General features: G+C 39.5%; 1 protein-coding gene across 5 annotated transcripts; it reads left to right on the forward strand.

The window, feature by feature from the left end:
* Positions 1 to 2,573: 2,573 nt before the first annotated feature.
* On the forward strand, positions 2,574 to 25,423 carry GTF2B (general transcription factor IIB). Of its 5 annotated transcripts, none has more exons than XM_086617490.1 (7): positions 2,574 to 2,631; positions 5,246 to 5,367; positions 16,426 to 16,559; positions 22,569 to 22,715; positions 22,852 to 22,981; positions 23,270 to 23,551; positions 25,197 to 25,423. In XM_086617490.1, exons 1-7 carry the CDS (start codon positions 2,615 to 2,617, stop codon positions 25,328 to 25,330), a joined length of 966 nt encoding a protein of 321 aa, XP_086473616.1. In that variant the 5' UTR covers positions 2,574 to 2,614; the 3' UTR covers positions 25,331 to 25,423. The 5 variants fall into 5 exon arrangements, with proteins under 5 accessions (XP_086473616.1, XP_086473615.1, XP_086473614.1 ...); XM_086617489.1 differs by having other exon boundaries at positions 5,246 to 5,350; positions 16,424 to 16,559; XM_086617488.1 differs by lacking the exon at positions 2,574 to 2,631 and adding an exon at positions 3,388 to 3,744 and having other exon boundaries at positions 5,246 to 5,350; positions 16,424 to 16,559.
* Positions 25,424 to 26,120: the final 697 nt, after the last annotated feature.

The raw sequence follows: 26,120 nt of genomic DNA on the forward strand, positions 1-26,120 counted from the left end.
TCCTTTGCATTACTTGTCTTTCTTGGGTTTTATTTCCTCTCTATGATATTTTTTCCTCTTTTTGTTACATTTTTAAAATATTTTATTATTTCTTTTTAATTATTAAACTGTTTTTATCTCAACCCACCAGTTTCTTTCTCACTTTTACCCTTCTGGTTCTCCCCCAGCCCACTGCGGAGTGGGGAGTGAGTCAGTGGCTGTGTGGTGCTGAGTTGTTGGCTGGGGTTAAACCACACCATCATGTTACAAGGACCCATTGTATTAGACTTGAGTAGTTTAAATTTCTTTCTTCCAATTTTGTCCAGGTGCTGTAATGAGGTAATCTTTTTGTTTCTCAAATATCTGTATATGTAAGATGCAGCACAGAGATGAGTTACATACCAAGCGCAATTCAGCTGCTCGGCTATTTGTTGTTACCTTCGTTTCTCCTTTGAGGCATTTGACATCTCTTATTTTAACAAAATGACCGTTGGCTGTTATCAACAAACCATTACAAAGGACCTTTAAACATACAGTAAGAACCAGTGACTTGTTTTCATAATGTACTGTTCATTGTGTTACAAAAGCATCTGAATATCCCATTGCATTATTGTTGAAAATGATGGTGGTGATATTAGCAATGTAAGAATGGCAATTTAATTACATAGTTTTATTACTGGACAGTAGCTGCATGAGATACCTTTGGGTGAAATGTTAAGACACTCCAGAATGACCAATTAAGTAAGTTTTAAAATAGGATTATTGTTGTAACTACAGCGATGGGAAAAAAACATATACAGCTGGGGACAGTAAGGTGAACTTTCAGTAAGTTATTAAAATGATCTGTTGTTGACAGAGGCTGTTAATACTGGTATTCCATCTGCCACATCAACCACTTTTTTTTCTGCTGCTTGTGGACAAAAGCGCTTGAAAAAATGCTCCAGACAGGGAATAAAGAAATGCTGAGATATGATCTATTCATATTTTTTTCAATATTTCTGAAAATCATTGTCTTTCTGTGGTGGAAATTAAACTCTTTCAATTCTAGTTAATGAGAATAAGGTCAGGAGGGACCTGTTGTTGAACAGTGATTGCCAGCAGGAGATCTTTTCATAGAATAGATTATATGAGAAGCCAGGACAACCTGGAAGCTTGATGGGACTGACAGCGCTGATGGGCACATCTGTTGCAGACACTGCTACATACACATTTCAGAGGTTAATGGGGAAGCTTAATACAGCATTCTGTATTCACATTGACAGTTATAGTGGAATTTTTTTTTATTACTATTTCATCTTTTGGGTTTATTGAGCGTTTATGGAAAAGGTCATTGCAAATGGAAAAAGAGAAGCTTTAAATGTATATCTTAGCATCTCTATCTTTTAATAGTTAAGCTTCCTTTTTTTCCAAAAGGTATATATATATTTTTTAAATCTAGGAAATGTGTTGGCAAGTTCAACTAGTTCGTTTTCAACCAGCACACAGCATTGCAGTCAGCAGAAAAGTGTTTAGAAGTTGGAGTGATAATGAATTTGACTCAATATTAACAAATATTAAGAGAACTTTTCAACCCCACTGAATTTCCTTCTTTGAGCTAGCAAATTGAAAAATATTCTTGTTATATAGTGGAGATGTGGTCTTAAGCGGTGTGAACAGTTCGTTGTATCTGATTAACAGACAGTGAATTCAGAACTGTTCAGAGACTTCAATACTTATCACTTTAAAGCATCGAAATAATGACACTTTACAAATCTGTAGACGCTCCTGTATCTTACGCCAGTGAGGAGAGGCTCATACCAAAGGAATTTTTTTTTTTTCCCCCCCACTGTTTTACAGTTTGGGCTTGAAACCCTGTTTTTGTTGCTCAATATACAGACTAATTTTGCATATGGGTGATCTCTTGAGGAATTAGAGTCTGGACCAGAGTCCAGCACTGGAGGCTTTGGTTTTGCAACAGTTCTTGTGTTGATGTTTGCTGCCAAGGTGGGTGTGAGGGTGAGAGACAGAAAGGGAGCTGATATAGTCATGCAGGAGTGTGTAGGGTAACATGGGAAACCCACACAAACCAGTGGGTGCGTGTGTGTCTGTGTGTCTGCTTTGAGTCGTGCTGAGCATCCGTGCCTGGCCCGTTTGTGAACGGCTTCCATGAGTCGCAGCCGGCCGGCTGCCCGGCCCTGCGGGTCCTGCAGAAGGGCCAGGTGTTCCTTGTGGTCGGATCAGCCGGGTGCCAAACAGAGCAGCTGTAGCGACGATGCCAGTAACAAACAGGGAACTAAATTTTTCCTGTCTTGTCTTCCCTTTCTGAGAATCGGTCCTCTGCTTGGTCGCAGTTCCAGCCTCAAGAACATGCTGTGCCGCAGACATTCCCTCGGGTGGCCGAGCCCTACCCGTGAGCTCGCCGGGGTCGCGGCCTGCGCGGTACACGGGCTCAGCCCCCGCCCCTCCAGCGCCGCCATAAACACGCAGGCCCAAAAGGGAGGAAGGGCCTGCTCGCACGCGGCCCCGCCGCCATTTGTCCCTTCGCACCACCCGTCGCTGGCGTTCGGCGGGCCCCGCCCAGCGCTATCGCTATATAACGAGGGACGTTGCGCCGCTGCCTGACTCCACACGGGAGCGGCCGCAGGAGGCGGGGAAGATGGCGTCCACAAGCCGGTACGGGAGGCCGGCCTGGGCGCTCGGAGGGGCCCGTGCGGAGGAGTTGCCGTGAGGGAAAAGGCGGCGGAGGGGCTCCGCCATCTCTTCCTGCCCGCAGCGTAGGAGAGAAAATGGTCGCGTTGTCTCTGCTGCCGTCGGGGAGGAACCCGGCGGCCAGCGCCGCCCCTTGCCCGGCCCCGGTGTCCATAGCTCGGCTCTCTCGGTTCGCGGTGCACCCGTCCCTCTCTGGTTCCCCCCTGTGTCAGGGCCGCCCTGTGCGCGGCTCCCGGGGCGGCAGGAGGCCGGGGGGGGGGGGGGGCCGCGGGGGGCCGGGCTTCTCCGTGTCGAGCGGGCCGGGGGCCCCCGGGCGAGCGGCCTCTGAGGGGCCCGCCCGCGGGCGGAGGTCGGGAGGGCCGGCGGGGCAGAGCTCGCCGCTTTGCTGCTTCGTGTCCTGTTAATCGGTAGCGCTCCGAGAGGAAGTGAGCCTTTTAGGGGATTTCGAGGCGATTTGTGACTTGATTCCGGGGCCCCTCGTTAGTGTGAGCTCGGCGCTTGTGATCGAGCCCTTCTCCCTGCAGGGCCAAGCCCTCACCTCGGCAGGGCCTTCTCCTCGCGCTGCCGAACGCGGCTCTGCCGGAGGGTCGCTCTCGGTGCGGGCTGTTGTCCGCCGTGAGGCTGTCGGACGGGTACCGAACGCCGCCCTCCGCGCCCCGCGGGTGGGCACCGCCCGCGTTCGCCGCCCCCCGCGCCGAGGTGGCGGGTCCCTGGCCTGGCTCCAGGTTACCGGGTCCTCAAAACAGCTTTTAGGCTCCCACCCTAAATCCGTACCGGCAGTAGTCAGTGACCAAACCGGCCTCACGCTCTTGAGTTATTCTTTTTCCGTGGAGATGTATCGAGTTTTTTTTTTTCAAGTCAGGAATGAAGGAAGGCCCATGGGGCAGACTGTGGAGTGACTCTCTTACTCCTGCTAAACTTGTCCTAGGATCTAAGGAGTGCTTCCTAGTAGTCTCATTTCAACTCGGGAGCTGTTTGCCGAGATGCACCTTTGCACGCGTGCCATGCGTTTTCCTTCGGTATAGTTGACAGTATGTCGAACCTGTATGTTACAAAGAGTACAGTCTGTATGTCTAGGTAAGTGAGTGAAATTGAGATAAGGAGACGAATTTTTACAATGTTTTGTGAAGGTAAAGTCAGAAGCAAAACACTTAGTATTCATTCGGGCTTCTGGATTTTTATTTTTCCTTTTCTTTTGCTTAGTGTGTCACTAGCTTTTGCATAATGTCAAATGTCAGATGTTGCACATGCTTTGTCCACAGTTTTGTCTTGTCATATGAAACTACTGGCTGGGAATAGTGGGAAGGAAAGTAGTGTAGAGCTTTTGTGTAGTATTTGAACATAGTTTACGTCTGAAGATCTCGGTGTATGTGTTCTTCTGGAGGCTTTAATATTAATAGCAATGTTGATTTTCGATTTTGGTTTCAAGTCTTGAATATTTTTTCTAACAGCCACTAGATTAAAATGTTTGTTGTGGGTTTTTTTTTTTGTGTGCTTTTGACTCATGAGTAAATATCAAAAAGTAAATATTAATGTGGAATGTATAGATTAACCTGAAATAATGGACTAATGGGAAAGGAGGAACTTGGATTAATTTAACTCTTAATATTTTCTACAACTGAAAAGATTAGTAGTATTTTTTTGGCACAATCAGATTTAGATTGATGGGTACTCATTATGACAATTTTTTTTGTGATTAACCTCCATATCTGCTGCTTTTTAGCACAAGCAAAATGGCTTTGTTGCTAACAGACCCCAATTATAAATATATATTATTCCAGTTTTGAAATGATTTAACAGAATTACTGTACAGTCACTAGTAGCTTGAATGAGGTACTTACTTTTAAAACACTTGGTTAGAAGCAATTGGTTATTACTCTGATCAGAAACTAAAGCTGTGTTCAGTGGTGCCAGTGCTTTAGAGGAGGTTTTTTTTATATCTGCATTAACTGTTGAAGATTGCATGGGTATGGAAGAGTCAGATCCCGTTTATTAGAAGCAGTTGTCACGCAATCCCCTTCATGACCTGATTGTTCTTTGTAAAGATCTCACAATTAATGGGTTGCTTAATTTAAAATGGAACTTTTTTTTTTCAAATAGCAGAAAATAAAAAATCAGTGGTAGAATCAGATATTTTCTAAAATAATATGTTGCGCCTGGTGAACAACTTCCTCGATTAAGGGCCTGGTAAGTAATACTGATCTGATTAGAATGAGTGAGAACACTCATTTGGAATGAAGGACATCAGCACTAATCTGGGAACTTCCATTTAGTGGTAGAATGTGAGCTAGGAATACTCTTAATCGGATCTGTTATTAGATTTTTGTTGTTTTAATTTGAAGCATTTTTGGTACATTACAAAAAAAAATTAAGATGTCCTGAAGTCTTAATTGTCAATGCAGTTTTACAGCATTTAAATAACAGGTGAAGTTCAGGTGCTTAGGTTAATAATCTATCATTCAAATAACTGTAAATTCTGTATTATTAAATTGTCCTTTTTCAGCAAGGAACTCATACTTTTGGATACACAGCCTACTTGATTAAAAGTAATTAATACTTCTGATTTTTTTTTTCTTAGTTTGGATGTACTGCCGAGAGTGACTTGCCCAAATCATCCAGATTCCATTTTAGTAGAGGATTACAGAGCTGGTGATATGATTTGTTCTGAGTGCGGGCTAGTAGTAGGGAAAGTAGCTATTTGTGTTTTTATGAATTATCATCTAACTTGAATGTGCATTTAAATTTGTTTTCCCACAAAACTGGTATATGATAATTTGAGTATTAAAAGGATTTTTTCTTGGTGCCTAAATTGTTTTCTCTTATGATATTCTGTTGGCTAAAAGCTTACGGTTTTGAATACTCTGTCTTCTAGTAACTTCTTGCATTATGAAAGAATCAGGCTCTTTAAAGGTTGAAAATTTAAATATGTTGTAATATCGAATTAGAATATTGTGCTGTCTAGTTCAGTATTCTGTCTTTGATCATAACTGTTGTTTCAGTCAGGAAGTATAAGAAATTTTAATAAAACATTTTGTCAAATAAACTTGCTTACTAAATAAATAAATAGTAATAAAAATCCCCAGTTTCCCATTCGTTTGATGTTATCTTCTGCTCCGAAGGATTTCTCTTTGTATCCTTGCCAGCATCTGTTTTTGTTAATTACTTCTCCTAAGGCTTTTAATGATATCTGAAGTAAATACTCAATTTTTTCTCTGGAATTTTGCTGAGCCCTTTTACTCAGTTCACGTGGCAGCAACTTTCCACAGGCTAAACTGTATTTCTAAGTATAATGCAATATTTAAAATGAAAGGCCTTTTAGGCATTGTCTTTGAATGAGAGAGGGGGAGAGAGAATCATAGTCATACAACATGCTGCATATTCATTTTTATGGATCTGTTCTAGGATGAGCATATTATGTGCATTTATTGTCTTTATTCCTTTTGCATGGGAAACTTTTATGCTTGTGTTATGATTGTTCTTTAAACCTCATTTATTTCTATTAAATTTTTTTAGACATGCCATGACCAAAGAAATCCTCTGGTTGAGGGTGCATGTTCAGGTGAAATAAAATAAATAGGTGCTAAATATTTTAGATGGTTTTATATCCCTTTGTCCATGAATGTGGGTGACTTTGTTTTGGCCTCTTGTCTTGCACGGAATTAAAAATTTTTGTGCAGCTGTTAGCTAAAAGTTTAATAAGTTGCAGCAAAAGTAGTGCTAATCTAGCCAGGTGACTAAAATGGTGTCTTTTGTTTATGCAAAAAGCAAACTTCCATATAGCTTATTAAAGTAAATGTTAAATATTTAAACTTGACCACCAGTTGCCTTAAATTATAAAAAAAATTATGAAACCATTTAAAAGACTGGAGGGAGGGTTGTTACTGGCTTTGTTAAAAGAAGGGCTGGTTTAAATTGCATAAATTCTGTAAAGCGAAGTGAATCATAATAAATTTTCTGGTTAAAAATTCAAATGTCCACAGCAATATTTCCTTCTAAGATTACTAAGTTACCGCTTAAAATAGTTTAGTCCATGTTCAGCTCTTTGCATGGCTATTGTAGAACTTGAACCAAAGCTTAGAAAAGCCCATCTTGATCAGTTCATAACTTTTTAAGATAATGCTGGCTTTGGAAGAGAGGGAAAGGTTTTGCTTGATACATTTCATTTTTTAGGAACTTGGAAGTTGTCTATGTGTAGCCTGTATCGGGGCCTCCTAAACAACAGCCAGCTCTTCTATTACCCAGTGACCCCTCCCTACTTAAGGAGGGGAATTGGGAAAAGGAAGGAAGAGCCGTGGGTTGAGGTCAGAACTATTTAGTAATTGAAATAAAATACAATGGAAAATAATAATGATGATAATATATACAGACAAATGATGTACAGCGAATGGCTCACCACCCCTTGACCAATATTCAGCCCCTTCCCGACTAGTGATCCCAGAGGAGGAAAGTCCCGAAACCGCAAGCCTGGAAGAGAGAGAGAGAGAGAGAGCAGGCCCTCGGGAGCAGAGCGACGGGTGAGACCCTCCAGGGACGGCGACCACTGAGAAAGAGAGCCTGTCCCTAACAAACTCTCCAATTTGTAGTGAGCATGACGTTACATGGTACGGAATATCCATTTGCCAATTTCAGGTGTCAGTCACACCCTGGCCAGCTCCCTGCAGGTTCTGGGACATCTGGGTCATTAGCCAAAAAAAAAGTTGAAAGTCCTTCATCTCTACAGATACCTGCATACAGTGGCTGGCTACAAATGAAAACAAAGTGTCTTATCAACTTTGTTCTCCCTGAATTGGGTGCTGCAGTCTCCTTAAAAGTGGAGCTTACTTTAGAATGTAGCTTTCTCTGAACAGAAAATTAATTCGTGATTCTATCCCGGCAAAACCAGGTCTGGAAGTCTATGAGAAATGTCACTTTGTATGCCTTCTGTTACCCAGTCAGGAGGTACTCCTACTTTAGAGGTTTACTTCTGGTCTCTTCTGAATCAATAGTGCTGGAGATTTCTTTAGTTCAAGTTGTCAGTGTTTTTGATGAGTGGAATCTTTAGAATATTAATAAAATTTTTAAAATGTGTTTAAAATGTTTTTAGTCCTCTTTACAGCCAACATTACCGGTGGGTAAAAAGTTTTTTCTTTAAGCTGCGGTGTTTTTTAAGTAGACCTTTCTATGGATTTATCACTAAAAGACTTTAACATTTAGTTTTCGTTGTGCTGATTTTTTCTCATTCTGTCTTGCCTTCCTACCAAAGTTTGGTTTACCTGTATATGTCCAATTCATTAGTTAGGGTATCTAGCAGCTAGTTTGGAAAACCAGTTAAATCAGATGAAGATAAATAATTGAAGAGTGCATGACTGAACAGAAGTGTGAATAGTCAATGTTTCTCATCTGTTAAGAAATTCAGAGGAGGAGAATACCAGATCCAATTCTTGATGCTTCTTTTCTGGAGATGTGTGTGAAGTAGGGATGTTTTAAAGGAGTGAAGGCAAAATTTTGTTTCCAAATGAGAAAACTTTTGTGTATTTGTTGCAGATTCCATGATACGTGTTTCCCTTAAGAGTAGTGATTTCATTTCCTGTTCTTACATAGAAAAGGCATGGATTTGTGTTTCAAGACTTGCATAGGTCATGATGTGTAGCTGATGTGAATAGGGCCCACTCAGAATATGTTTTTAGGTGGACTGAGAGTTAGTGAGATCTTTACCACTGAAGAGGATCAATTAGAACAGTTTAAACCCCCAAAATATTCAATTTACTCTGTAGCCAAAGAAGTGTTATGGGTTTATTTAAAAATACTGTGATTTTTGTGTCTGCAGTGCACTGCTGGTGTGTGTGGGGCAGAATGGTAAATGCTCAATTTGTGCATTTATTTTACTGTTGTAGAGTACATAGTGATGTGACTTCAGAGATTTATTTTTTTTTAGTACAATTTAACTGAAATCAGAGTTAAGAGTCTTTGACCAAACTAAGTATATTTCCACTTGGTGTTTTTCTTGTCTGCTATGGCAAAGTACTAAAGTTTCATGTTTGGGGAAAAAAATGTGAGTTTGCTAAATATAAAATAGTGTGTCAGAGGATAAAATAGCTGCTGCACAGACAGTTTTCAGGTTTTGTAATCAATCTTCTGAGAATACAGGATGAGATGAAATTAGTATTGTTAGTATTATGACTGAGATTGCATTTATCTGGTCTGTAGCTGAAAGAATAAAGCAATGGAAAGGTTTGTGGGAGCAAGAGGCTAGGAGAAGCAGAGCTGATCTCTTAACAGTTGAATTCCATGTCTTGGGCAGAGATGTGTATTGGAAGTACTGCTTTTTAAAGGTATTTTCAAGACAGAATTTTATTCAAAGTTGTTTTGTACTCACAGATGTTCTTCTCAGTGTCTCAATAAGATTGAAATTTTAAGTTAAATCCAGAATTTTGTTTTTTTTTTGCACAGCATTTTTCACTTCTAAATAAACTATGCTGTTTTTGCTGTGCGGTAGTAAACAATTAGATTTTGTTATGTCAGTATGACTGAAGCTGGTGACTTTATCATTGCTTCAAAATAGACCTTCAGTCTACTAAAAACTCTCATCTGCCTTCTCACTGTTAACCTTTTCTGGGTTAGATTCTGTTCCATGTTTTCATGGTAGCTGTTTCCCAACTTGTTAACTTTTCCACCTGCTAATTGCCTTTTGCATGAAGAGCACTCCGAGACCTAAATTGCAGTTATCCATGGAATTTTGATATTAATCTGGATTGACATGCACCTGAAAATTTACAAATCTTATGTCCAAGTTGTCTGCTGTCATAAGTCTTGTATTTTACTATACGTACTTTTCTCAATCGTCCTAGGATACAGGGTGTAGTAAGTGTTCGTGTGTTGTCTTGAGAATTCATGAACAGAGTTCTTAGGGTTTGGAGAAGTGGTCAGTTCTGCGTTCATTTACAACATTGACCATATCTCATTCTTCAGACAGAACTTGGTGGGGGAGAAGTATTTTGTTCAGGAGCACAAGGCTAGTAAATCCTCTTTCTTGACAGGTAAATATTTTGCTTACTACCTTTAGGCAGTAAAAAAGGCTGGAAGTCAGCTGATATGCCAGAAGGGGCTGAAGAAAGCAGAATTGAAGTGGAATACAAAGCACTGAATTTTCTTGATGTAGTAAGGTGGTAAGCTGAATTTCAGAGGGGGATGAGAATGAGTCTAGTGGCATGTACAGGCCGTGTAGCGTCTCAGCTAGGTGGGAATACCTTTTTGATCTAAGACTTTCCTCAAACTTCTGTCTAGTTTTATTAAATGTTGTCTAAGTGTGCAGGACTTGAAACAGTGAGGAGTTTATCTTCAGTATTATTTAGTAAGTTGATTTTTCTCTAACTGGTTATCTCTGCCTACTTCAGTAGGGCAAGTATGGCTTTGAGAAGAGCAGAGCTCTTGTATGGAGTCTTTTTGGATAGCCTTCTTAAATAAAAAAGCAGAAGTCTGTCTTCAGCTGATGAAAATCCTTGGATACATATCAACTTGTTTAAGCTTCGAGTCAGACTATGACCTATATTCAGATGTTTATTCCATGTTCTGTGTACATCTGAGTGTTCAGTTAAGAATTTGGAGGGGAAAATGTCCAATAGCTTGTGATCAGCAGTAAGGCTGTTACAAAATTCTGTCAGAATATTCAGTTGACTAATGCTTCTGAAAGTTGAGATCTAAATTCAGATATGGCCTACGAAGAATAGCTAAGATTCGACTATACCACAGATATCTTTTTCTCTACAATGGAACAAATGAGTAGGAAGAGATTTCATGATTGCCTCTCTGCCAGGCCAGTCAATTACTCGGGGTGTCTGTTGTTAGGAATAAGATTGGTTTCATCTATACATAGATGCTTGTTTTCTGAAAACCAACAGAATCTTTTTTTTTTTTTTTTTTTTTTTTGCCTGTTGGTAGTATCCTGTAAATGGAGAAGGTACTTCTGATTGGGATCCAGTTGAGGGCAGTTACGTCTGTTCTAGTATCTTTAGACCTCCAAATGGTGAAAAATCTTTTCATGTTTGGGTGTACGTGTCATGATTACTTCTTACTGTGAGTATTGTCAACATTTAAAACTAAAATGTAAAATCTCAGTTTAAGGTATACTCAAATAGACAAGAATCTTCAGGTTTGGATGTGTGTTAGCACCTTAAATGTGGTTCCTGCTTCCTCACTTGGTGTCCAGAGCAGTAAAAAGTGTCTGACAAAAGTTAGTACCTTGCAAATAAAACTGGTTTCATCCACTGTAAAGGATGCTGATACTTAAAGATTAATTCTGAATAGTTGACTTTCAAACATCCACGAACGCTCATGGCAATTTACTTATGGAATTTGTAATATTAAGCAAGCCGTTTGCTAACCTTTTTCAGTCAGCATTTCAAATAGTCTGTGTTTTAAGTCTAACTTCTTTCAGCTTTAAAGCCAGGGATGATTGGGTTCTAGCTGGTTCAGCAATAACGCTTGTAATAGTGGAAACTTAGGCTTTAGATGTCAGAACTTGGCATCTGTAATAAGCACTGCTCTTAGCATGAGTTTTCCTGGAGATTTTCTGGTTAGTGGGGTTCTGGACTGTGGAGCCAAAGGTGTTTGAGAGCCACTGTGAAGAATACTTCCATTAGTTGAAGTACTAGATTTATCTAGTGGAATAACACTTAACATTTTGAATCATCCTGTTTAGGGAATGTTTTTTTACTTGCTGTCTTATCAGATTGGCAAAGTGATTTAGGGCAAATAAGGGCTAGAAATGGTCTGATCTCCTCTGAGGAATAAGAGTCCAAAGCCTCTTATTTTTTGTGATATAGTATAGATGAGGTGCGACATTTTTCGTTGTGATTCTAGTTTTGGAGCATTCTTCACAAGTACTTGAGCTGTTTCTCTTTTAAAGGGCACAAGTGCTGGAGAGGTGTAACTTCAAACTGACCAGACTCGTTCGCCAGGTTGTTCAACATTCTACTCTCACTTGCTTCCTCCGAAATTGTTACAAGTTGATGCCTTAGAAAGCCCAGAAGTCCTTTTAAATTTGTCATTGTTTGGATATGCGGGAGCTGCTAAGCTTTGTTCTTGTAACAGTCGTTTGCCTGCAGTCCTATACTGTCTGTTTCAATCCATAGTTGCATACAGGTACTGATGTGATGCTGTTGATGTCTGGAAATTAATCACAGTATTCTCTGGATTTTGGTTTGGCTTTTTTTTTTTTTTGTGTATGTTTGGTGTTTTTTTTTTTTTCCTCCATCTCAAAGCCCGCTTTGGTTCTGGTTGGTTTCAACTGAGTCTTGTGAATAGGCTGGTGTTGCTGTTGGTGATGATGCATTTGTGGTGTTCACAATTTATTGAAAAACAAGATAACTTTTTGCAAAGAATATTGCTATCTTACAAAAGGCTCAAAAGTTTGTAGAAAAAAGCTTGTAACTAAAATTGTGGTTTGTTTCCCAAGCGTTTATCTTTGGTTTGTATTAGTACATCTGGTCCTTAAATAGAAGTTCTAAAGCTGAAACCTGGAAAAAAAGTTGAATTCATATTTTGGAAGCTATAAAGTTGAGTTACTCCTGTGTGGAGCGGTGTGTAAGCTAATAAGTAGAATGTGAAGGAGTAGGTATCTGGAGTAGTGTGTCTAACTCTGGACTCCTTCAGTACAAGAAAAATAGAGGCTTGCTGGAGTAAGTCCAGCAGAAAAGGTTGCAAAGTGATTAGGGACTGGGGCATCTTCTGTATGAGGAGAGGCCGAGACTGTTAGCCTGGAATAGGGAAAGCTCAGTTCAGCCTTGCTCTGTGCAGTTACGTGTCTGTGTGATTCTCCTCAGCTTGTAGTCTGCTACCTAGGTTTTTTATTGTAGTTTGTCTCAGCACCACGTTACTCTGATGAATAAGGAGTTGACTGAAATTAATTGTAGTTCTATGTATATTCTTTTTAATTTGCATTGTAAAATGCTTTTAATTAAAAGTAGAATATATGTGCTCACTAGATGGCAGCAGATTCCTTAACTAACTGTAAGAATAAAACATTCTGTAGAAAAGAGTAGGTATTTTGGTACTTCAAAGTGCAAGTACGCTGTAATAAAATAGTTATGTTAAGATTAAAATACTAGTTAATAATATGTAGAACTTGATGCAACGTACAGCTAACATTAGAGCTCCTCTGAAAAAAGACTTAAGAACATACCTTCTTAGAACTGTTTCAAGACTGGGATATGGAAGATAACATTACTTGAGGCTTGAATTTCATCCTATTTCTTTTTTTTTTATTAACATCTTCAGTTTGCAGCTATATTGTCTTCATGTTATAGATAATACAAAATGCAAAAAGAGAATAAAATACATGTGTATTATGAGTTATTGCAAGTGAAGTGCAGCATTTTTCTCTGTAAGTATGTAATTGCAAATTCAGGACTTGTCGAGTGAAAATGTTTTTCCTTTCAGAAATCACTTTTTATTATAAAGGGGGGAGTAAACATACATAGTTTGGGATATGTAGATGTTTTAAGCTATTTTTAAAACACTGTTCAAAATTATATTTTAATTTTTGATACTGACCTGAGTTTACTCTTGCATTTCTGTAGTGCATGCTCTTTTGCATTTGGCAGTTGTGAAAAAAAGTAACCTTGGTCTGAGGTTTTCCGTTCTGAATAACAGTTCTGCATTTTACTAAATGAGCTTTCAGATGGTGGGTAACCTGAGTCAGTGAAGTTTGCAGTGTGTATTTCCACTAGAGCCTGTGCGTTAGTCTATTAGACTGTTGTTTAAAGAGTAACTGAATACTGGAAGAGTGATTTACGAAATGAAATAGGGCAATGGAGAAAAGCTCGTATGTTCAGAAAGATGCTTCAGGATATCGATCTGGAGATGAGTTCCACAAAGATTTGGTCCTGTAAACTGTATTTTTTGTATGCACTTCACAGGAGGAGGTTGAGGAGATGAACTCATCTGCTTGACGAGAATTAAATAAAGGAGGGTCTAATGTAACCGTATCTAGTGAAGCTTATTTTTGTTCAAAAAGACTGCATCAAAAGGAAGTCGTGAAGGGAATGTGCAGCACTCCCATACTTATCACTACTTGATACGTTGCCAAAACCCAATATAATAATGATGTGAGAAAGCAGAGATGATTTTATAAGGTACTTTTTAGAAGTTTTTTTACTCTGCTGTTTGGCAGTCAGACCCATTTTCTGGGTGCTTCAGGAAAGCCAGTCAGTAGTGTATGACCCAGCAAATTCAGTTTAGGCCTTGAAATGTTACTCAGGACCAGTCTTCAAGGCCGATTCCTTACACTACTTTTGTAAGACTGGCTTCAGTATTTTATTTTGATCACTTAGGGTGAGGCTTAATTGCATCTGTACTAACATCACCAGTTCCAAAGCATTTTATTAGGTTTTGAAAAGTTAAAAATAATAAAAGCCACACTTTTTTTTTTTGAGTGTAGAATGGATAGTTAGCTGCTTGTAGCTGAGTATATTTTTCCATCTATGGAAACCTTTTGTCCTGTTTGTTCTGTTTTCGTTAATATTTCTAACTTGTGTCATGCTTTATAGAAGCCTTTGAAAGGTGGAATGCAATTCCTAGGACCTCTATATTTAAAATAGGACACTGAGATGTACAGAAAAAGTTTTTTTTTTCTGCAATAGCGATTTCTTGGCAAAGTAAAGGTATTTGCATGCTGCATCTTAATTACACAAATGCTTTATATTCAGGTGATTTGTTCTACTTAATCTTTCTCACTCTGAAGTAGTAGTCTCAGTCCTCTGTTTGTAATACGTTTGCCAAGCAGGCAGTGATATAACACTTTTTGTTAGAGCAGGAATGGTTCATAACTCACAAGAGGCAGATCCCTGAGTGTGAGTCATTTAGGTCATTCCCACTTGTGTGGAAAAAATATTACATCATTGCCCTGTACTCAGTGTTCTATTTATACTATGCCAGAATTTTAAGTACATTTTGCTTTTTTTAGATGCTGTAAACAGTATTGGGTGGTTGTCTTAAAGTAAAGTTACTGCTAGGCCATAGAAGGAGCATTACTGAGTCAAATATTTACAGAGTCCAGGAGCTAGAGAAGCACGCTGTCTGCTAATTTAAGCTTGCAAGGGAGTGGGAGGGAGACCTTTGTAGCAGAAAGAATGGATCTGTGCCGTCTTTTACTCTGCTATGTTCTTAACCTTCTAGGCTTTGATGATTCCTCCCCCTACCCGCCATGGTTTTCATTAGAGCAGTAAATAAAAGTGGAGCATAGCTGTGAGCATGTCTGACAAATATTGATCAGAACACCTCCAACCTAAATTTTTTTTTTTGGTTGTGGTGATTTCTTATGGTTCGTTCACAGCTTTCAACTTCAAGCATATTCCTTGCATAATTTTATGTAAAGAATAAAGTTCCTCATTCAGAATAGACCCTGCCTAAAAGCAGTTGTACCACTCTGTCCATTGCTGCTGTGTTTGTTCCAGCTTCATATCTTGTATTACCGGTGCTTAAGGAGTGCTTTTGTCTGTCTGCTTATGTTTTCACCAGGTTAAATCAGCCTCTGAGGTATCATACAAAGACTTCCATGCCGAACATTTTTCTTTAGTCTCTGCTACTTACTTCTTGCAGACATTTCTTTCAGAACATATTGTAACACTGATAAAGGTAGTGAATTTTTCCTCGGGTTTAGCAAAGCAGTGATGATTATATTGAAAGTTTCCTCTGATATCCTACACAGAACTGTAACCTGCTTTACTGCAAAACACTAAGAAAAGTGTTCTTTTTGTGCTTTTCTGTACATATATTCTTAAAAATTCTGTAGTATTGCTCTGGAGGCAACACCTTTTGAGGTGCAGCTTTTACCAGACCGGTGAACAGAATGAACTGCACTGCCAGCAGCAGGGTGTATGAGGTTGTGTTTTTTTCTTCTTCCCCCACCCCTCCTTTTATTTTTTTTAAGATTGTATTATTGTGATTACTGTAGGGCTTTTGCCTGCATGAGAATCTAGGTTAAGAGTTATTTCTCAATATGAAAAGTTGCTGTAGAAAAGGTTTAGATGAATGTGAGATGAAAGGACTGCAAGGAAGATTGTTTCATTCAGAGAAAGTGGGTTTAGGGCTTTTTCTACTTACTCTGAATCTGCATTTAACCAGGTGTAACAGGATAGATTGTGTTTAAGAAGAAGTAGTTATGTGTATATTGTGTGTTGATACTGTCAAGCATCATAAATGGAGTTGAGCAGGGTCAGACTTCGCTTCAAGAACAAGAATTGACCTGCAAAATGTCATCATGGTGGGTTAGAAGGTGGCATATTTCACAGTACCAAGGGTGTCGAGCTTATGCACTGAGGTTATTTACCACAGTTTAATGAGGTTGTGCATGATAGATAATTCACATGTGCCTTTTGAACACATGGCAAATGTGAGAGAACTTGTTAAGTTACAATAACTTACCCATTTGTCTAAGTGCTGAGAACATTCTTAGGCAACCGTGACCTCCAGCTTAAAATCAAGATCTTGATTCCTTTTGTGTATTGAAGATTCCATGATACTCTTTAACTCTTTGTGTTCTGGATGCATTTCTCTAGTTATTTGTTTTATGTGCAGCTCTAGTTGCATTTTTTCCCATTGCCTTCAACTTAACTTGTAAATCACAAACATTTTGGTACGTTGTCCTGCAAGTTACTGTTCTGTTTGGGAATGCCATCAGACTGCCGCCTTATAATGCAGGGCTCAGATGTGTAACTTAATGTTTCATGAAATATTTCGAAATGTTACATTAATGCAGACTGTTGCTTTCTGTGAACTCAGGTGACCGTGTCATAGATGTAGGGTCGGAGTGGAGAACTTTCAGCAATGACAAAGCAACAAAAGATCCATCTCGAGTTGGGGATACGCAGAATCCTTTGTTAAGCGATGGCGACTTGAGTACAATGATTGGCAAGGTAACACTTAAAATACTAAGTTTTACTAAGTTTGAGTGTTTTTATGTCAAGAGTGTATTTGTATATCCATAGGGAAACTATTCAAAGAATGTATTTACAAAGAGATTTTGTCAAAACTGAACTCATACATTCCAATGTTGTGTAAAATGTGACTCTTTCCTGGGAGTAGTAGGAAAGGGCTGACCTGTTCAACAAAATAAAAGTTTGCAGTGCTGTAGGGTTGCTTGCCACTGTTTGGTGTGCTGCTATAAATAGAAAAAGCTGATGTCACAATCTTTAAAGAAACGCTTTGACTTAGCATGTGTATTTGAGATGATTCTGAAATAACAGATACTTAGTTTTGAGGTCTCAATAGCTAGTACTGCTGAGCTCGAACTATCGTTTTTTGTAGTAAAATCTATATTGAATTCATCCTGGAGACCGAGAGCGCCACATGTGGGTTATACATGTTCTTGCAGTTAATGTTAAAGCAGTAAATGTAGAATTCTTTCATGGTGTGAGTGCTCCAGAAGAAAGTATTCACCATATATTTGAACTGAAATTTAGTGGTACAACCATATTCTGCTGTTTCCCATGAGAGAGCAAGCACGATTAATTGCACAAATCAAGCTCCCTTTGATGAAGTAGTAACCCAGTTTTCATTGTTGTACTGTGTGTTATATTTTCTGTTGCAAGATCCAAATTGATATTTGTGGCTTTCCTGAATGTTTCATGAAAGGTGATCCAGTTGCTGATAAATATTAAAAAATGTATTGCTGCCTTGTGTGTTGTGGTACATGCACACCAGGATTTCTCAGAAGTTTTTGTTCCAGTGATATTGCTAGGATGAAGAGGTAGACATACCTTAATATGTACAGATATGTATAGAGGAGTGTACATCATGCTTCTTAACCAAAAATTCTTTTTAAGAGATGAAAATGACTAGTGAATACTGATATGGACAGCTAATCTTGAAGCTCCGTTGGTGAAAAAGAAACCTTCTGTCAAAGGATTTTTGTGTTTTGGACAACTCCAAGCATTGCTGCCCATGGAGTTTTAGGATGCCTTATGGCAGCTTTTGGAATCCATTCACGCAAACATATTTCTGCACTGCTCCATTGAAAAGGTTGACATTGCTAAGAAGCTCTGTGAACCAGTACTGTGGAAGTCAACTGGAGTTTTAACGTTGCCTGTATAGGTCCAGAAAGATTGTAGTTCTCAGGGCTTGGACCTCTGTTGCTGATTTGGTCAGCTGTGTTAAAGATCAGAAATTCACCTTTATAGACAGATAAAGAATTGTTTGCTCTAGGTTCATGCTGTTGTCTTGTTTTGGATCTGTGTAAATACAGGATTTGCTTATGGAAACTCAGTTTGATTCAGTAGGTAGGACAACTGTCTGAGCTCTTTTAGAACCTGTGTGTTGGAAAAGACAAAAAAATATTTCAGCTGAAGATATAATTTGTATCCAAGTGAAGAGTTAACTTGTGTTAACAACTTGTGTTATTAACCCTCTTCTCTGCGGAGATTCAAATCCTCCTTTAGAATAAAAGGGATAGCAGCCTCAGTGAGAGAATTAAAGATGTAAAGAAATGTGTGTGAAAAGTTTATTTTTTCAATGAAAACTAAATGTTTTCTGAGATGGACATTCATCTAGTGAACCAGAGCATCCCATAACAGGTGTGGCCAGAATTGGCTGTAGCAAAGAGTGCCGTTCAGTGAAGACAAGATGCAGGAATGTCAGTGTGGCATGAATTAACCAATAAGAACTGTGAGTGAAAAGGTCCAAGTACTGGAACTACCAGGATCATGTTGGAGAACGTAGAGGGGGCAATCTGTCCTGCTGTGGGTGTTTTATTTGCGTGGGAAGAAATCACAGAAGAGACACATTATTTTCTACAGGAAATTGGGAATCTCTGACAAACCAAATGTGTTCTGGACAAGAGTTCCTGTGTCTGTCTTGCCAGTTGCAGGAGCCCTGGAATGTCAGCTCATTGATGTGAACTCTACACCAGGAGCTGCATTTTTCATCATTCATTTGAAAATAAGAGAATGGCTTATATCAGAAGATGCTGAAGAAACTTCCTGTCAGTGCAGAAAGGGCATGAATTTTTCAGCAAAAATAACTAAACCAAGGAAATAGTACATTTCTCAAGTAGTCTTCTGAAATCCCTGTCAGCAGCAGGCTGGGATGAGGATTGACCTACATATGCACGGTGGTTGAACAAGGGTGAAATCGGTGTAGTCACGGGGAAGATAAGTAGTATCTGTCAGGGTACAGAACAGCTTTCATGAATTCCAGAGAATGAAGCAGGATAAGATGGTATTTTTCTCAGTTAACAACAATTCCTAGAATGGCCTGGAGCGGACCCCAGATTTGTGTGCCAAAGATTGCTTTAGCCTTTTGCATGGGACCAGGAACAGAGGTATTCCTTTCTGTGTGAGATAGAGCTGCAAATAATGGGATCTTTAAAACATGCCACCCCCAACCCTCCCGCCCCACCTCAAAAAAATTAATCCAGAACACAACCTGTCTTTTGGAAAATCCAAAAGAGAAGACATTGATAATTCTCATGGCACATCATGTTAGAGATTTATCATAAACTCCTGTGAATGTAGGTGGAAGTGGAGTCCGAACCACTTGCTGGTTACAACAGTAAAGTTCTGGTGGCTGGCTGTTGCCTTGAAATAGTAAAGGAAGGGGGCCAGTTCTGCCTCCCAGAATGATTTGTCACTCTTTCCTCTTTGAAACCAGGAGGTGCTGCTTTAGGACTCCATTCTGTTGGGCTGTGTGATCTATATCTGCTAGCAGTAGCAGAGGCTGCTTTGCCTGTGCAAAGGGATTAGCTCCTAATTGGTTTTAGTACTTAAGGGACCCATCTGTCTGAGGTAGCAACAGCTTGTGCTGGTAGAAAGATTAATTTGCCTGTGAAGAGGAGGATGAATGGTGTAGTTGTCTGTGGTGGAAGTGGTTTGCATTCTTCAGGCAGATCTTTAGGATACTGGCACAGAACTGTATCTCTCTGAAGGTAGATACTGTGTGCCGCATTTGATCTGATGACAGTGCAGATCAATTGGAGATGCGGTGCAGTCTGGCATTAGTTGTGACTTGATTATCAAAATATTGTAGTTATTTCTAAAATTCTCATGTAAAATTAAAAAAAAATAAGTGAGCAAGCAGCTTCTAGATCTGCCTTGATGTATTCTTTTCTATGAATCTAGAAGAAAAGTTTAAGTTTTGCTGCTGATCTTGTATAAAAATTTATCTTTTGTCACCCCATGTAGTTAATCTATTCCTTTTCGTAAGTGATTGCAACTACAAGAGAATTTAGATTGGTCGAACAGGAAACTAATGCAATCTCTTGGTATAGAATTCCTATCCTTTGATCAGATGTCTCTGAAAGGAAGCTGGCTGTTGTCAGACTGTATGGCCTGGATCTAGAACTGCTATATTGATAAGCAATGGCAAGATATCAAAGGCTAATGATTGAAAAAGAAGAAAGAATCCACCAGACTTTATAATGAGCTGGTTGTATTAGGCAAGAAGATTGCAGGATCTGGGGGCATTCCTCGGTGCTGTGGATAACATCAAGTCAATGATGTGGATGATGTTGGTGATGCTTCTATTTTCTGCTATTAAAGGGGATATACTGGAATTCAAAACTGGTGGCTGCCAGCACTGTAAACCTAACCTCCACTGAGCCCGTTCAGAGATGACTGCTGTTTACTGGACTGTGTTTTTTTCACTCTAGCTATCTTTGAGGCTGTTTCCAAGGTTGTATATATGAGGTTTCTGCTCTGTTTGAAAGGCAGACAGGTGGAACTCCTGACTTTGACAGGTTCCTTTCTTGTTGAGATGGTAAAGATATGAGTAGATGTCTTGTAAAGGCCACAACAGTGAGACACACAGTTCTGGAAATCTTTTTGATTTCAGTTAAAACTGCCTGGCTTCTTTTTTTCCATGAAGGGAAAGGGACCGAGCAAAGCATTGTTCCTCAATTGAAAGCTTCAGAAGGAAAGTAGTTGGTGTATTTAAATAGCAAATGCAGAGGGTATTGCAGTGGCTTATTTAACTGGTTGAGATGGAAGAGTATTTTCCTACCCTTTTATAGCTGTGAGCTGTATATTGGGTATGGCTCTTGGCGATTGCACATACTGACAGAGTAAAATCCTTTGGTTTGGTTGATAGGCCTTCTGTCTGTGGTCACTCTTCTGGCATCTACAAGATTTTGAGCACATGCAGTTCTGTAAGTATTTGACTTAGCGCTAGTCTAGGAGACCATGATGGACACAAATGTTGTAATGCATTGCAGGGAACAGAGGTATGAGTGGCCAGTAAGGAGCCTTTTACCTGAGAGTTGTGTGTATTTTGGGCCAAGGAGAGTTGTTCTGGCATAGTTTCTGGAAGGAAGGTCTTGTGTTGCAGGTATGTTTGTAACGCTCTTTGTGGCTTGAAGTTCTTTGTGCTTGATTTGTTGCTCTTTGTTTACCTTTAAAGCTTACTGGGAACCTTTGGATAGTTGGAGGCGTTCATCTGGTCAGGGAGGTAGGATTGCCTTTGGAGCAGCCTTCTGCTGTGTTGGTACCAGGATCATTTCTGGGTGGTTCTTTCATCTGAAAGGATATTTGAAGAAGTAGAAAAAAAACCCAAGAACTACCTTGGAGTCTAGCATCTGTCCTAGAGGGCCTATTCAAGGGGCTAAGGAAACTTGTGAGGAAAGGTTCTGTGCCAGAGTCCTCAGTAGTATCTAAGTGTGCGTGCACCACAGATATGGCTCTCAACAGTAGAGGTATCCACTGAGCTCGTCAGAAACGGGGTGTAACTGGAGTCTTTGGGTGTAGGGAAGTGGATTGCTTTATGCTTACTGTTTTTGGCAAAACAGAACAGTGTAGTAGTCTGTGTCTGCAACAGCCACCATATCAGCTTGTTTAATTGGCCAAATCTGTCTGCAATGAAAGTTGGATACCCCTGCTCAGCTAAATTGTTTGAAGGTGCCAGCAAGAAATAAATGCTTACCGATTCGGACAATCCAGGTTTCTACTTGTGATGTGGAATTGTTGTGAAGGAGCATTTTCCACTTGAGAGAACTCATGGCCCCTCATGCTGACAGGAAACACAGAAGTAGACACAATTACAGACATTGCTCTTCTGAACTTACACGCCATATTGTCTTCGTCAGCTATTACTAATCTAACATGGCATTATTTGTTAAAGACGTGTTTCAGCCTAATGGCTAATTGAAGACCTTAAATGTTTTAGACTCTCTTAGTTGGACAAAATTGGTTGCATATTTAATAGAAGTATGCAATTTGCACTATCAGTTGTAAGTACGAAAAAAAAATTACATGTTGGAAGCTTGTTTTGAAGTTGCCAGGTTGAGTTGGTGGCTCTTACTTCTCCTAAGACCTCAAGCTTTTCTTCTAAGAGGTCTGTGGTTTTCCTATAAAGGCAAAATACATGAATTTTAACATTTTGCCACAATTCAGGTTTGCAACTGCAAGCAGGCACAGTTTCAAATTGGTTTTGAATAGGTCATTGATTTGGATGTTCTCTTTGCCCATGCCTTCATTTTTGTATTTGAGTTACCGTTGTAACAGCTGGTCTCCAGTTGGACATAAAATTTTGTTTTTCTGAGTCACTAGTCTGCCACAGTGCAGATGCAGCCCAAATGACATACGGGTTGCATAACACCTAATCTTGAACCTCAGCACTGGTGACAAGCGCATTGAGGCACCCTCATTGGCTGCATATTATTCATTTTATTCTTTAAACTGTTGTTGCATTAGGAAAGAAAAATCTCTCTGTGATCTGTGGTTCTTGGAAATCAATGCCCGATTTGAGACTTGTGGGAAGTATAGAATCTGGTGTTTGAAACAACGCTCGATTGTTTGATTGACTTCGGTGGTGTTTATTTGCACAACTGTTCGAACTGAACACCTTGAATTAAGATGTATAAGGCTGGAAGATGTTTGCTTTTGAAATGAGGAGGAAGTTGCTTGTGTTTTATTGACAATAAAAAATATTCTTTTCAGGGCACAGGTGCAGCAAGTTTTGATGAATTTGGGAATTCAAAGTACCAAAATCGCAGAACTATGAGCAGCTCTGATCGTGCAATGATGAACGCTTTTAAAGAAATCACGAACATGGCAGACAGAATCAACCTTCCTAGAAATATAGTTGTAAGTTCATGTCTCCCTTCCTTAAATTGTTCTGGCATTGACTTCGTTAGCATAATATAATGAGCACATGAATTTTTGATATTGCTGCTAATTAAATGGCCTAGAGTTAATTAAATTTAGTCTTCTTGCTTTGAAGGATCGAACAAATAATTTATTCAAGCAAGTGTATGAGCAAAAGAGCCTGAAGGGAAGGAGTAATGATGCTATTGCTTCTGCTTGTCTCTACATAGCCTGTAGGCAAGAGGGTGTTCCAAGAACATTTAAAGGTAAGTTTTCAGCGATACTCAATTTTGCTATGAAGTAAAGGTCTAGTTACTGTTACTGTAGGAGGTTGGTTTTCTCATTCCTGGACTTTGCTGAATCGGTTGTTCTCAGCTGTGGCTCATCTTTGGGGGAGGGTAGGAGGGATTCCAGAAATTTGTTATATTTGTGTAGTGAGTAGGCTTCTCAGTTCTTTATGGGTCTTAATATATTTAATATATTTTAATCAAATTTAATTATTCCGGGGAGCAAACGCTGTCAAGCCTGAAGTTTAATTTTTACTCTTTGTTTAGAAATATGCGCAGTGTCCAGGATTTCAAAGAAGGAAATAGGCCGGTGTTTTAAACTTATTTTGAAAGCTCTTGAAACCAGTGTTGATCTGATTACAACTGGAGACTTCATGTCAAGATTCTGTTCCAATCTGGGTCTTCCCAAACAAGTACAAATGGCAGCAACACATATTGCCCGTAAAGCTGTGGAATTAGATTTGGTTCCTGGGAGAAGCCCTATCTCTGTAGCAGCTGCAGCTATTTATATGGCATCACAAGCTTCTGCAGAGAAAAGGACACAAAAAGGTAAAACTTAAGTTTCTTTTTTTTTTTTCCCTCTCATGTGTCACTGCTTGAAAGAGAATTCAATGTTGTTGTAAAACTTGGATGACGTCTGCGTGGCTAGTGATAAGCTGCCATTCTAATTGTATACAGCAAGGACCAAACCAGGATCTCCCATTCCCCCATGTGAAAACTGAGTAATTTGCTGTGCTTGATGTAAATTGAGTTCACTTTCTTCTGGTACTAAAAGTTGGATTCTTGAATGCAATAGACCAGCGCATTCAAATGAGCATAATTTTAACTTTACCAGTGCTAATATTTGTATGTGTACATCCTGCTGCTCTAAAACGCTCCAAATGCAAAGTTGGGGGCAGTTGCAGCTAGCGTTACGGCTTTAGGTTACATTGAGTCTTTAATCATTCCTCAGCCAGGGCATCACCTAAATCAGTACGTGTTCCTTGACTTCTTGTGAGCCTGTGACAAGGATTGAGAGTGGTGGGATCTACAGCCTTGGCTGTAGATCACCTTTTGGCATTACTGTCTTTGGGTAGGGCAGCCTGTAGAAAGCCAGTGAAGAGTTTAGGGCTGTTCTTGAGCTTTGGAGCAGCATGGATCAGTGTCCAGGGCTCAACACAATCAGGCCACTGTGGGAGCAGTGCAGGGAAAAGGGAGGTGAGGCTGCAGTGGTTAGAACTTGGCATGACAAATGGATCCAAGTGCTGGTAGCTGGCTATGGAAGTTCTGTTCATGCGTTTAGTCCAGTTCAGATCAGAAACGTTAAAAATCTAGCTATTTCTTAGTGGAGAGCTTCTTTTAGTTAAAGAATAGCCTTTATGTGTCAGGTTACGATGCTTTGTTCTACATTAATCACTGCTTATTCTGTTCCTGGAGCTGTCATCATGTTGGCGGTTTCCTGGGCCTGTGAATGATCTAGAGCCCAAGCAGTACGGGGCCTTCATCCTTGCTCACTTTGAGCTCCTGGATCATGTCTCTCTGAGCTATTGTTAAAACAAAATACAGCTGCCCGCCGTGGATACAGACATGACTCCATGCTCCTTCAGTGTTCTCGGACAATGCTGAAAGCTGCCATGCAGTTCAAGATTTAAATTCCAAACTTGGTTAAATCTTGAATAAATTCAAGTTTTTGTGCATCTCAAACAAATGTTTCCTTTGCTCATTAAACAGTAGCTTGCTGTGTGCCTCTGACTTTCATTTCCCTGTGCGTTTTAAGGTAAATGTATTTAATGTTTAGCTGAAGGTATTGCTTTTTGCCTACGCCCAAGTTTTTTGCTGGTTTTGCTTATATTTAAATAAAGCACAAAAATGAAGATCTTGATGCTGATGATGATTTATTGGAATATTGCTGGGCACATGTAGAGTTTGCAGTAGATGCTTTTAATAACTTTTGCACTCTTGGCCCTCTGTCAATTTGAAACTGATACTGCTCCATGATTGATAGCCTAAGTTGAATTTTATGGCATGTGAGAAGACAGACTTGCTCATATATGCAAAATATTAGTTACCATTGCTAAAACAATTTTTTCTAGGCTTTTGGGAGAGTTACAAATTAAGCTAAGTGTATAGCACTTATTGATAAATTACACTTGCTAGTTTCTTCAATACAAATGGCAAAAGTGAAAACTAATCACTTGTCTGCTTCTTTTCTTAGAAATTGGTGATATTGCTGGTGTGGCTGACGTTACGATTAGACAATCGTACAGGCTGATCTATCCTCGAGCTCCAGATCTCTTCCCAGCAGACTTCAAGTTTGATACCCCAGTAGACAAACTACCGCAGCTGTGAAATGGCAGAGGGTTACTTTTAATTTCTATTAAAAAACTCACCAACAATAAACTTCTGATTTTTGCCTATAATAAAGGATGTATAAAGTGTTAATATTGAGTCTTCATGTTGTGGAACTGGAGGAGATGGAGGTGGAGCATAACTGCTGGAACGCAGCACACATTCCAAGGGTAAAGAAGCTCATTGTGTGGCATTTTGTATGTATATATTAGTGGAAGTAAATATTTAATGACTGTTGCAACAACTTAATTTCATATTGTTGTACTTATTTAGATTTCTTTTGTAGGGATCTAGTAAGATGTATTTTGGAAAATTGAAAAATTAATGTAATTCCCAAATAAACTTTTCCAAAAACACTTACCATCTTGTGAATATCACTGCAGCTTGACACGCACCTACTGTTCCACATGCTGAGAACTGGAATGTAGTCCATAGTATGGTAGAGTCAGCTTCATACTTACTGACTTAATCACAAGGCTGCTTCAATGCTCAGTCTCTTGACAATTTATGTCTCTAATGTGGCTTTAATATTTGTAGTTAGCTGTACTACAGTATGGATGACTTAGCCCAGAATGCAAACAGTTGCTTAACAGTGGTTTGAATATTTGCATAACTGCTGCTGAAGATTTCCAGATTCTTGTGAAAGGATTAGTCATCCTTGGCACAGTCTCCTTGATTTTTTCACTGATGTCCCTCTGCTTTGCTTCTGTGAATTTGACATGGTAAAAGAGCAGCCAAAGAGAAATGTAAGGACTCTTACTTTAGTTGAATTCCTGACAACTTGGTGATG

This window comes from Tauraco erythrolophus, chromosome 10 (genome assembly GCF_009769465.1).
Source record: "Tauraco erythrolophus isolate bTauEry1 chromosome 10, bTauEry1.pri, whole genome shotgun sequence".
Classification (NCBI taxonomy): domain Eukaryota; kingdom Metazoa; phylum Chordata; class Aves; order Musophagiformes; family Musophagidae; genus Tauraco; species Tauraco erythrolophus.